The sequence below is a fragment of the Phoca vitulina genome, unplaced genomic scaffold, assembly GCF_004348235.1.
Source record: "Phoca vitulina isolate PV1807 unplaced genomic scaffold, GSC_HSeal_1.0 scaffold8, whole genome shotgun sequence".
NCBI classification, from domain to species: domain Eukaryota; kingdom Metazoa; phylum Chordata; class Mammalia; order Carnivora; family Phocidae; genus Phoca; species Phoca vitulina.
Window position 1 is genome coordinate 41,878,028 of NW_022589711.1, and position 13,319 is coordinate 41,891,346.

General features: G+C 45.9%; 1 protein-coding gene across 6 annotated transcripts in view; it reads left to right on the forward strand.

Annotated features, from left to right (window-relative positions):
• Nucleotides 1–13,319, forward strand: part of PLA1A (phospholipase A1 member A) — a 31,891-nt gene that overhangs the window by 15,502 nt on the left and 3,070 nt on the right. For 3 of the 6 annotated variants that reach the window (XM_032406628.1, XM_032406626.1, XM_032406625.1), the window contains 4 exons: nt 450–539; nt 4,027–4,135; nt 7,039–7,203; nt 7,995–9,477. In XM_032406628.1, the coding sequence (XP_032262519.1) occupies nt 450–539; nt 4,027–4,135; nt 7,039–7,203; nt 7,995–8,085 (455 nt within the window). In that variant the 3' untranslated portion in view covers nt 8,086–9,477. Of the gene's footprint in view, nt 1–449; nt 540–4,026; nt 4,140–7,038; nt 7,204–7,994; nt 9,478–13,319 lie in introns of those variants that run through there. The other 3 variants (XR_004299794.1, XM_032406627.1, XR_004299795.1) reach the window with 2 other exon arrangements.

The window sequence follows — 13,319 nt, forward strand, 5'->3', positions numbered from 1 at the left end:
AATATTTCGTTTCTTCACCCTGTGTGTCTTTGTCTGAACTGTACTCGCTGCTTGGAGTGCCCTTCCCTAACTTGTCAGCTGCTATTCTTCAGGTCAAACGCTTCCCTGTGCTTCGTCTGCACAGGATATAAATGCCATCCAAACAACTCTCTTATAGATTATTTTGCCAATTGGAGACATAATTTCAAATTTCTGATAAATACCTCTTGGAATGGGCCAGATGATTTGAAGAATGTACTTCCTGTTTACTTCTGTGTTTATCCTTGGCTGGACTGGGTTGCAGGTACCCTGGGACTCACCATAGGGCATGGCATAGAATGGGCATACAGTGTGGGTATTTGTAGAATGAACGAGTGCATGAATGAATCAAAACGTGGTTGGGTGCCATGGGACACTGCAAGGGCATCCTCAGGGCTCCGTTGTCTTTGTCTTTGCCTCTCTGCTTCCAGGGCTGATGGAACAAAGTGGTGTCAAGATAGAGCCACTTCCTAAGGAAGTGAAAGTCTTCCTGTTGACCACTGCCCAGGCTCCGTACTGTGGTGAGTTGGGGGAAAGACGTGTAGCTCAGCTCTGCTAGTGTGCTGTCCCGCAGAGTCCAGGGCTCTGGCTTGGGCTGTGTCTAGCACAGCATGGTGGCCGAGGCGGGAGGTGAAAGACTGGGGCAAAGATGTCATTGGAGGGGGGTGGGGGGCAGCAGCTACTGGTCTTAGATCCTGAATTTCCAGAGCTAGTCCAACCCATTGCTCTGCTGCAGATGAGGACTTAGGGACATCTTACTGTCTATATACTTCTCCTAGTCCCTCCCCACCTCCCTCCAGTGTGGGTTCTCTGTAGTGTGGTATTTGGGAGGGCCCTCTGGCTCCCTCCTTCCTGCATACTTTTTTACCCCCTCCTTGATGCTCATCTTATGCGTCTCCCACCCTGGCAGCCCTCTTAGGTCAGGGTCTCTGAAGAATATTGAACCTTGCCCTCTGCACATACATATTTCAGTTCTTCACTGTTGCTTCTAACCATAGCATTTCACTGAAGCGAAGATGCTAGTAAAAGATGTTAAATGTGAGAGGAAAGTATGTCTTAGAATCTATGAAATCTGTCCCAGGTTGGAGCATCATCTTTCCCTGGGCTATTTGCATCTTAAGTAGATGGACTAGACTTCCTTTTTTATGCTTGTTATCCTGGGATCTCATCTGGTTTATTGTGGGTACAGAACAAAAGTATGCTGGTTAGGATGATAAATTATATGGCCATGCTAATTCTAACTGATTTTCAGATCAGCTTATGTCTGGTTGGTGGAGGGATCTTAGTGACCATTCCTTCCTTGAACCAGAACTCCTGGTGCCGTGTGATATGGAGCCCAAAGCTCAGATTGTGGTCACATAAACGTGGATTTGAATCTCAGCTTCTGCACTTCCCAGATGTATGATCAGGAGAATCTGACTTAACCTTTCTGAACCTCTACATCCGTATGTAGAAAATGGGAGCAATAACAGTACCTACTTCAAAGAATGAACTGTGAGGATAGAATAAAATAGTATACAGGAAGTTGCTAGCACAGTGACCAGAACTTGATAAGTAATAGAATTCCTTTCCCTTTATCAGCCAGAGAATTGGAGGAGACTGGATGCGGGTGTTTATCATGCTAGAGAGAATTCCTGGCTACCTCTTAGGAACAAGTGGGTTACAAGAGTCAACTGTGGGCTTCTCACATATATCCACTCATTTGACAACCCAACTCTGAGTTAGGTGTGAGGACGGGGAAGCTCTGAGAGACGAAGCCTTGTGCCCGAGGCTACACAGTGAGGTGGAAAAGGCAGCATTCAACTCCGGGTCTTCTGACTCCCAAATCTGTTCTCTCTCCATGCCACCACCCACTTCCACTCTGGCCTCTTTGCCTCTGCTTCTGAGAGCGAATCTGCTCTTTACGGCCGTGTTTCTTGGTTACTCCTCTGTCCTCACCGCCCCCTCCAGAGGTCAGCTTGAGGGAGGATGCTTTGTCCAGTGGCAGAGGCGGCGAGGCCAGGACCAGAGCCTGGGGCACACTTGAGGTTAGAGGCCTTTTAAGGTCCCTGCTGAGGGAGATCCGCGGAGCCACCATTTTTGTGACTGTTCCCTATTTGTGGTGAGACACCCTCTCTGTGGCCCAGAAGCACGACCCTGTCTGTTCACCAACCTCAGAGAGGCACAGAAGGAAACAAGCCAGCATGGATACCTGCTTGCGTGTGTGCTCTGAGCCTTGCAGTTCTGAGCTTTTTGTTCTCAGCATTGCAGCCGGGACCCTCCTCTACCTGGAGGGGCGGGCCGTCCACCTGGCAGTTCAGGGGGCACCAGCAGCCCGTAGCTGCCCCCTCTCACCCACCCCCAGGCCACCACGGCGCTGGGCTCCCCTTGCCTGGCTCGCTTGGGCTGTCGGGGTGAACACAGCAGTGTTCAGTGGTCACCCTTGACTCCTGCCAGGCATGCACCTGCTGGGCAGAGAAGCCCTCTCCAAATAACAATTTTTCTAACAATATTACTTTCCCCTTGTAGGACGTTTCCCATGAAGCGCTTTCTCCCCATTACCTCATTTCATCCTTGCCATGTTCTGTGGGGTAATGTCAAGCGTTATTGTTTACAGATGAAGGAACCAGGACATAGAGAGGTTCGGTAACTTAGGGAGAGGGACAGAGTGAGGAAGCAGGGCTGGGCCTTGGATTCGAGTCTCCTGGATCTCTTCCCATCCAGGGCTCTGTGTGCTGCTTCCCATGTCTCACTCCTGCACAGATTGGTTCCCACCCACCCAACATTAGTAGACCCGACCCTCCCCGGGCTTCCAGATACTGTAAAGAGAGAAGCAGAACCTTAGGAAGCTTTCTTGATGAGGTGAGACCTGCTGATAAAAGAAGGAGTGGTGTAATATATCAAACTCAGCCTAGAGAATGAAATTCCTAAAGCTTACATAGTTTAACTTTTATTCCACATTGCAGTTACCCACTCCAGTTCAGCCCTTGCCCATCACCATAACAATCTGCATCCCCTAGCAAACAACTGAGAGAGAGACAGAAGGGGCATGGCACTGGATGTTTTCCTCTGCGGAGGAGAAACATACGGTGCTTTCTTTCTTTCCTCTGGGTTCCTGGCTTCTTAGCACCTGTCAATGAGTCTTGTTACCAGCCCCATGAGCCCAGATGGATCACAGCACTCCTCCAGCTTAGTGCCAAGTCTACCTAAATCCACGTGATGTCCCTCCAATAACTGCCTGTTAAACATGACAAATGAAAAAGTACAAGTAGGGCAGAGGTGAGGGATTGCCTCTCCAGCTGTGTCCGGATCACCAGAGAGGTCTGTGAAAATGCCCCAAGACCGAAGATACTGCACAATGCGGCCAGCTGGGCCTCCCCCTTAATAAGGAAAGGACAGATGTTAGAGAAGCTGTAATTCTTCTTAACTTCTCTTGCCAGAGAGATAGCCGGTCCCGGGGGTATCACCACGAGCCGGGCTCCTCATCCAGGCTGTGTCAGTGACACCAGCTTTGAAAGCCCCAGGATTCATGCTGCCTGGGAGGGTGGAGCCATCATAGAGGCTGCCACAGACGGGGAAACAGTCATCTCCTACACACAAGTGGGCTTCCTGAAACTGTGTGTATGGGGAGGAGCAGAGGGGGATTGCTACATTTTATGAGTTACTTATTTAGTATATGGGACATCCTTTTCAGTTCTTTCAAAATCACACCACCAAGGTAATGTCATCAAGCAGGGGGGAGTGGGACATTCTAGCATTACAAGTAATAACAAAAACTAACATGTATTGAATGCTTCCTAGCCACAGGCACTGTCTAAGGACTTTGTAGGTATTAACTCATTTAACTCTCATTCAGACCTATTTTTATTACCCCCAATTTACAATGAGGAAGCTAAGGATCTGGGATGGCAGGTAATCTGCTGCTAAGAGGCAGGTCTCAGACTCCTGCCCTGCGGCCCTCTGGGGCTTTGGGTGCGTTTTACACCACTGACCTCTGGCCCAGGCGTCTGCTCTGCTTTGGTTTTCCAGTGCATCACAGCCTCGTGGAGTTTTACTTGCAGGAGCCAAGAAACAAAGACACCCTCATCTCCGTCACCTTCCTTAGCAGCAATGTTACTTCCTTGGTCAAGATCACCATGTACGTAAGTGTCCCGCATCACACGCACACACATCTCCCACGACAGGCACTGTGTGCTCACTGAGAGGTGGCCCAAGCCCACTGGGCTGGAGGTGGGGGTGAGGGCAGTACCTCCGACGGATGCACCCACAGACACATGCTGGGCAACTGTCCCAGGTTCACGATCAGCAGTGGATTCAAGGATAGTGTATTTAGGCAATAGCAGAGGAGGCGGGCGAGCAGAAGTAATGGGATGTCTCAACGGGTGGTGAGAACATGAGAATTGGGTCCCTGATAGGAAACATTAGTCAGGAATCCAGGAAGGGGGCATCAGGGATGTCAGCAAGTAGGAGGATATCAGCCACTAGCCCAGGGAGGGCTGACCAGAGCCTGGGGAGCACCCACTCCTGGAAAGTGGGGGTGGTACTGGGTGAGTGACTAGAACTGAATCACAGGCAGAGGGTCAGTTAGCAAATGAGTACAAGGTGAGGCCAGCACGGCTTGAGGCCATCTGGTGCTAATCCCTAGAACCAGGCTGAGCATTTCCTTCCCTTGTGGGGTCACATTTGGGCCTAGCAGCTGGCAGGACCAGGCTTGAGGTGGGAAGACAGAGAACTTCAACTATAGGGAGGCTCAAGCCTGGCAAGGGAGAGGAATGCAGCAGCAGGGGTGCTTGTCTCTTTAAAAAACAACTGGTAATGGGGCACCACCCTGCCCTAGGCTTGCGGAGTGGGTGTCTTTATGATAATCAGCTGTGACCAACAAAGAATAACCAGCCCCTAAAAAGGAATTAAGCCATTGAAGGTGTTATCAATAGAGATGTTAAAAGGATTTAAGTTCCCTGGTTAGCTTTCTATAAAAGACCAACCCTAAAGGCCCTCTGGAGGCTGCAGCATTAGACATGAATTGTACTGTCAGGGAAGACAAATTTCTGCTGAGAGAAGCACACTTCTGGACTCCCAAACACCCTGCCACCAACCAGGGCTCCAGCTGACACAGGCCACAGAGAGAGAGGGATGGCAGGCAGTCAGGATCCCAACACAGATCTTCAGGTGCCCACGTGAGTCTTGCAGATTATAGCTGAATAATTTTCATTAGATCAGTTCGAGGTCGTGTTATTTCCATCAGGTGTCTTCATCACCTCTCTGTTTTGGTAGATGAGCCAACACTGGCTGGAGTCAAGATAATGACACACAGCTAGCTGCTGATTAGAATCACCTGGAGAGCGTTAACCACCACTGACCGCCCCCCCCCCCCCCCCCCCCCCCAGGCCAATTACAGCAGAGTCTCTGGGCATAGCCTCAACCACTACACCTTTAAAAGCTCCCTGGGTGATTGGAATGGATACCCACAGATTCTTTCTTCCTTCTCCCAAAAGCTGTTTGCGTTTTAATCTTTTGTGGAAGATTCAGAACATGGTTATCTTCAATTCCTTGGTTTTTTTTTTTTTTCTTTTTGCAGAATAGAAATTGAAAAAAAGGAGGGGGGGTTATGTGTGGTCTTTCCTTACTTTCTATAGCTTTGCAAAACCCCAAGATTTCCTTCTAATTAGAAAATTTACCCAAACCAAGTCCTTAGGTTGTTGCGGAAAAATAAAAATCAGACAGGTGAGAAACCAAGTGATGCTCATAGAAGTAGGAGAATTCAGGTTTATTTTACGCGTACGGACCCAGACGAGTTTGCACTCAAAATTAGGGGCCCGGGGCAGCAGCGTTATAGAGTGTTTTATAGGGGAGTGCAGGGGGTCAGGTTCCAAGGGCTGTGCTGGCTGCTGGTAGGTGGGTTTAAACTGGGGGGGTGGGGGCTGCTTTAGGCGGGAACAGCAGTGCAGGAAGGCTGTGGCGGGAAGCCTGTTGACAGAAGCAGAAATGGCTGGTTATCTCTTGCTCTACCAACAGAGCTAGTAACTTTCTATCTACTGGGGCCTGTGGGCCTGGGCCTGCTCTGGGTAATTTTCCTCTTCAAGGTCACTCACAGCATCCTTCATACCCTGCTAGTTTGCAAGCTCTTCTATCCATTCAGCTTCTTAAAAGGAAAAAAAAATTTTTTTCCCCCTCTGATATATTTCAAAACACTTCTAAAATTAAAAAACAAAAATAAACCAGGAACAGCTTTTAAAGTCATATAGAATCTTCCTCAAAAGAAAAAAACAAACTGTATGACTAACCTTGGGTTGTTAAAAAGTACGCAAAGAAGACATTTTTATCACCCCACAGAGGCCAGAAAGGAAAGGGAAACCATGTGGTTGAGCCATGCGCCCCCTCTTCGATGATACCCAACGTCCATGTGCAAAGGCGAAAGCCCCGTCCCCCTGCTCTCCTCCTTTTTCTCCAGGCCCCACTGCTTCTGAGCCCGGAGAGGCCCCGGGCAGGGGCTAGCACGTGGGAGAGCTGGAGATTAGACCTAGGGCGTGTGACTCCAAAGCCACACAGTTGGGAAGAGAGGAAACCTGGGTACCACACCAGCTCTGTCTGGTTTCAAGATCCGTTTTTTGTTTGTTTTTTCCCCATCCACACATTCATACTCAGTCTAAAATACAGTAGTCTACACAAAATTTATGGAACTGAATGCCCTAAAAGAGGGCTGTACTTCCAGTAGGTAGACCTGAAAGTGAAGATCTTCTCCAATTAGGAATCTAAGAAACACAGACATTTTTCCCAGATATGAAAATCTAAGAGCTACTCTTTTGCTGCCATGTCCACTTGTTTGCTTTCAAAAATCAACAACTATTTTCTGAACCATGTTTAAAGCTGTATGTGCACAGAGGGGCTGGTGAGTGTGATACAAAGGATCGTGGTCCCCACCTTCAAGGAGTTCTTTTGTGTGTGACAGCTAACCCACACTACCAGCAGAGCCCTGTAGGAACCAAGGGGGAAGCAAAGGCCAAATGTGCTTGGGTAAATTAATTTCCCTTTCCCTTGCAGACCTAGACAGGAACTTCAGGGGAAAGGAGTCATAGCTCACGCCAACCCTCAGTGCCAGATAAACCAAGTGAAACTCAAGTTTCACTCTTCCCACCGAGTTTGGAGAAAAGACCGGACCACCATTGTTGGGAAGTTCTGTACTGCTCCTTTGCCGGTCAATGACAAGTAAGCCCAAAATCCACCCTACTCCACCCCACTCCACCCAACCCCGAAACACCCACAAGGACCAATCCTGACCTTAGATGTGACATTTGCTGAGATGCAATCTCATCACAGTGGTGAGCTTCCTCAATGAAGAGATGACAAAGACCCAGGGTTTTCTTGAATTTCCTGTGGTGTCATCTTGGGTTGGAGGTGTTAGAAAGCCAAAGAGGGTGGAGAATAGCTGGGGTGTGGGTGAGGAACAGAGAGATCTGGCACACACCTCCACCACTTTCTCCACAGCCAGGTACTCCCTGGATTCTTCCAGATTTAATTGTTTTCTTTAACTCTTTAAAAAAATCATTTAAATTATTTTCAAGTGTATAATTCAGTAGTCTTAAGTACATCCATCCTGTTGTACAACGATTACCACTTTTAATTTCCCATTCCCACTTCAATATAAGAAACCTCATTTTATCTGATATATAGCTGGATAATTTTATATATAAACAGTCTGTTTTATATATGTCTTATTTAGTTTCTACGTATGATTTTATTGGAGTAAAGATTTCTAATTGCACAGCCTGGTCACATTCACAGATGTGGATCTACCTGTGCCTCTAGCAGGGATTTATACTAGTCTTACCCCTCTGGGCACATGGAGGGCAGGAGTAGTAGACTCCTATAATGGACGATTGTAGACTTCTTCCACCTGACACCATGGAACCACAAGAGCACACGACTCCTAGCCCTCTCTCCTGACCAATCAGGAACCTGCCCTGAGCGTATACCTTCTTGTTGCTCTTCTTTTGCAGCAAAGAGATGGTCTGCTTACCTGAGCCATTGACCTTACAAGCAAGTGTGACTGTTTCTTTTGACCTGAAAATAACGTGTGTAATAGTATAAGCCTGGACAGGATACATCTCCCTGGACTTCAGAGGAGGTTGGGTAGCTATGTTCAACTTATTCTAGGCCATTACTACTAGAAGGAAGGCAAAACTCTTGATTATTTCCCTCATAGTTACCCACTTTAGAGGGGAGAGAGAGCTCATCTAACAGAGCTTTGTCTCTATTACCAATTTGAACCACCTTACAAAAATACCATTTCAGCTTTACTATTCATATTTAACTGCAATTGCCCCATATCCTTGAACATCTGTATCTAGGATTCAATAGAAACATTCACAGGAAAAATGCTTTTTTAAAAAAAATAATAATAAAACACCATGGAATATCTGAATGATTTGTTTTATTGGAATGGAATTCTGTTATGTACAAAAATGTGATTATCTATAGATTGGAGAAAACAATGGATGCTGAATTCTCTGTACTAAAATAGCAATTGAAAAGAAGTTCTTGGAACAAGAGAGGGGATGGAGGGCAGGGAGGAAGATGGAAGACCGCTCACCATTGCCTCCTCTGGATATCTGGAAGGTTTTGAGGATCCGAGAGATCTTTTGGGGATAGAAGTGGATCTTCTTTGCGTCAGTGTTTCCCCAACTTTGTTGTAAGTTACCTCACATCAGCCATAGTCCAGCCAGAAACAGATGATGTGCTCAAAATGGGTAATTTGTGGAGAATTTAATAAAAAGACTATTGACAGAGGTGTTAGTAGGAAGTGGGAAGACCAAAAGGGATAGTGTGGTTCCCTGGGGCCAGGGGCCATGGCAACTGCTACTGTGCTTGATCTGAAGAGGCAACAACACCAGAATCCTGAGACTGAGAGGGGCTGCTAGACTTTCAGACAAGGGACAGGGTCGCCAGGCAGCAATCCTGCAGGGAGGAGACCGGGAAGATAGATTCTGTGACCTCACTCCTCTCTCTGCCCTCATCTCCTGCTTGTGTTCCCCATTGAATGACTCCAACCAGAAGCCAGAAGGCGAGAGGCATGCTGATGTGAGCCAGGGCGTAGAGCAGGACAGGGAAGGGTGGAGAGTGGCTGGGGTGGGGGTGAGGAACAGAGATCTGACACACCCCTTCCCCACTCTCTCCACAGCCGGGTACTCCCTGGATTCTTCCAGACTTACTCGTTTTCTTTAACCCTTTAAAGCATCATTTTAATCATTTTTAAGTGTACAATTCAGTAGTCTTAAGTACATCCATCCTGTTGTGCAACAATTAACCACTTTGCATCTCCAGACCTTTTTCATCTTCCCTAACTGAAACTCTATCCCCATTGAACAGTTGCTCATTGCCTCTCTCCCCCTGCCCCAGGTAATCACTATTCTGCTTTCCGTCTCTATGATTTCTACCCTTCTAGAATACCTCATACAATCATACAGTATTTGCTCTTTTGTATCTGGCTTATTTCACTTCGCATAATGTTTTCAAGGTTCACCCATGTTATAGCATGTGTCAGGATGTCCTTTTCAAGGGTGAATAATATTCCATTATATGTATATTCCACATTTTGGTTATTGATTCATCCATCCGTGGACACTTGGATTACTCCAGCTTTTGGCTATTGTGAATAATGCTGCTGTGAACATAGGCGTGCAAATATATGTTCAAGACTTTTTTTTTTTTTTAAAGATTTTATTTATTTGACAGAGAGAGACACAGCAAGAGAGGGAACACAAGCAGGGGGAATGGGAGAGGGAGAAGCAGGCTTCCCGCCGAGCAGGGAGCCCGATGCGGGGCTCGATCCCAGGACCCCGGGATCGTGACCTGAGCCGAAGGCAGACGGTTAACGAACGACTGAGCCACCTAGGCGCCCCTGTTCAAGACTTTTTAAAATGTGCTTTGAAAGAAACTGCTGACTTGCTGACTCCTGCTTGCCAGTAAAGGCAGGAAAATGACCTGAGCCGCAGGCTGCAACTGCGTCACTTGAGCCGGCACCCAGCTCACCAGACTAGAGAGCTTGGGCCTTTGTCTGGACTGCAGAAATGCAGCAAGAGGAGAGGGGACATGCTGTGAATACTGACATACCTGCTTTATTTTCTGCACCACAGTCAGGAGGACCAATAACATGTCTGAAGAAACTTCCCCCAATATGCAGGTTTGGAGTTCATTTTTATTTTTCAAAATCCAAAGCCCCTCTTTCTTTACTCCCTCCCTTCCTCCACCCAGGGCCCGGGCAAGAACCTGCCTGGACACGGGCTTACCCAGAGGTGGGTTCAGGCTGCACTTCCTGTAGCTCATCTGCCATCCTGGGAGACACTGCTTAGCACATAGTGCTTATCGCTTCGCGCTGTGTGCAAATTATGCTTCTATGATCAAAATTATGTTACGGGATGCTGACTGGTGTTACGCTGTCCTGACCTGTTTTACCCTGTCCTCATACTTTCAGTTTTGCCCTGGACACACCCCTGTGTTGCTTTGCTAATAGCTTCTTACTTTAAAGTGCCGTTAGACTCTCCCACATTTGATTTTCCTCCCTGTCGGAAACTTTAGATCATCACCTTAAACAAAAAACCAGTTTCCCTTTATCACAACTTAGTACAATGAGAACATAATGTTTAAAATTCCAACAAGATACTGTGGCTTGCTGAGGGCTCTATGCTCCAGGCCTGTCTTTTCCTTATTAAAAAGGGAAGATCAGCAAATACGGGAGAGATGTCAAAACTGTATTAACAGTCAGAGACTTTCTTCTGTATGTAATAGTGAATTGAAAGAAAATGAAAATAGAAATAGCAATCTCACCATGAGATTTAATGTTATTTAAAGCTGGGTCTATGTGCTACCTTAAACCATCTTGCCCAGCAGCCTACACTTTGGGAAACCCGGCTTTAAGTAGGTGGGGCATGTGTGGAGTTCAAAAAAAGGGAGAGGTAACATGGAATTCTTCTTGATGCCAAGGCAAGAGCGTGGGTCTCCCCTCCACACCCACGTTGCTCACAACTCTTTGAAGATCTTCTCATGAACAGAGACTATTACAGAAGTAATCCACTTCAGTAGTCAGCCTGTGCCCTTACGTGGCACTACAAACATGGTTTCCAGACCCTTCTCTTGTCTGGTCACTCTACCCTGAATATGTTCAGTTTGTGCCATGATCCCAGGACTGGGCTCGATATTGGAGGCCTTCCTCCCACAGAATATATACCAGGAGTATATTTTCACATGTTCCTCATAGTAGTCCTCCAGTAATTCAGCCCAAGAGTCACTTCAGGGAAACTGTAGAGTCTATATTTTCATAGTCTATATTCTTATTTTATATTTTTAAAGAGTCTATATTCTTACTGTATCCAGCTTGCTTTCTTTCTTGTGGAGTTGATTTTTTGAACCTGAATGAACTTTTCATACAACCCAATTCCATTCCATATTATTGTTGTAGTATCTCCAACTTGTGAGGAATTTTTTTTTTTCCCCCCAGACTCTTAACTACAGAGAACAAACAGAGGGTTACCAGAGGGAAGGTGGGCGGGGGGATGGGTGAAACAGGTGAAGGGAATTAAGAGTACACGTATCTTGATGAGCACTGAGTAATATACAGAATTGCTGAATCACTATATGGTACACTGAAACCAATATAACACTGTATGTTAACTATACTGGAATTAAAATTTAAAAAAATTTATGGTCCCGTGGTCAGAGGCATGCTGGACATCCCCTCCAAAGAGAAAGACAAACTATTTCATCTTTCACCAACTACAATGAAAATGGATGCCCAGTGCCAGGTAGGTGTCTCTGGGTTCTGGAGGCATCATGTTCTACAGCTAGCAATACATTGATGGCCCATATCCGGAGTGAGAACAGTGGCTGGATCTGAGAGCTGTAAAACAGGAAAGGGCTCCGCAGCCAGTCCAGACTGCAATGCAAGCAGCCCTCCTGTTTGAGTCACATGACTCAGTGGATCCCCTGGTGTTATCAGTGGTAGGAAAATATGCTGTGCGAAGTTTGTGGCAAGCCCCATTGAAAAAATCACAACGTAAGTCCCTGAGGTTCGGGAACAAGGCCATGCCTTCTGGAAAAAAAAAAAAAATTCCCTGTCAGGAATTTCTTATATCCTGATTTTAGCCTTTTTTTTTTTTTTTTTTTTAAATATTTTATTTATTTATTTGACAGAGAGAGACACAGCGAGAGAGGCAGGGGGAGTGGGAGAGGGAGAAGCAGGCTTCCCGCCAAGCAGGGAGCCCGATGCGGGGCTCAGTCCCAGGACCCTGGGATGGTGACCTGAGCCGAAGGCAGACGCTTAACAACTGAGCCACCCAGGCGCCCCATCCTGATTTTATCCTTAAGAACATTTAGTTCTCCCTCCAAGCTTCATGTAATTTTTATATATTTATCATAGGGATAAATATATATATACATATAAATATATATATATTTTATATATATATGCACATTTATATATGACATTTTTATAGACTGCAGTTTTTATATAGCCGAGAACTTGAAAGGAGAAGGTAAAGGTTAAAGCCCTACTTCTGACCTACCTCTAGAAGCTTCTTTCAGATTAATCAATACCCTGGGTCTCACCCTTCACATATATTTCTAACTCATGTTTATCTTGACTACTTACATATTACAAGAAAAGTTTCAGTACTTTATATCTACAATGATCCCCTGATTTGAGGGAGAGAGAGAGAAAAGAGAAATTATATGATTAATTGAGTTTTAGCATGACTTAATTCCCAGGAGCCCATGTAGGCTCTCCTACTAATTGCTACTTCATTTCCTAAATACATAAAAGTGATGTTGTTAGTGATTTGTTCCTGGACTTTGCTGATAACACACCGAGCTTCCGAGGAATCTCTGCTTTCCCTCTTTTTGGTCACTGGAGCAAATGTATCTACCTACCATCTTCTAACTTCTTTCTTTAGGATTATTCAGTGATCCCCGAACAAAGAGCTCAGTTACCCTACAAGGTCTTTCTAAAGCAAGGCTGTGATTCAGGATCTGGGTACCAGGATTCATTTAAAGCAGCTGGGTGATCTCTTTCTATTCTTGACCCTCAGATTAATTTCCAAACAAAACACTCCTCTACATTATCATATATATTTTTGAAACTACAAAATCAATAGATGCTCATTTTAACAAGTCAAACTGTATAGACCTATAGCTGCCATGGTCCTGAGGTCATCTATGTTAATAGCCATATACATCCTTCTACACATTTCTCCATGCAGATACAAATATATACATACAAAGCTTTTTTTTTTTTTTAACAAAAATGAAATCATAGCACACCTATTGCTCTG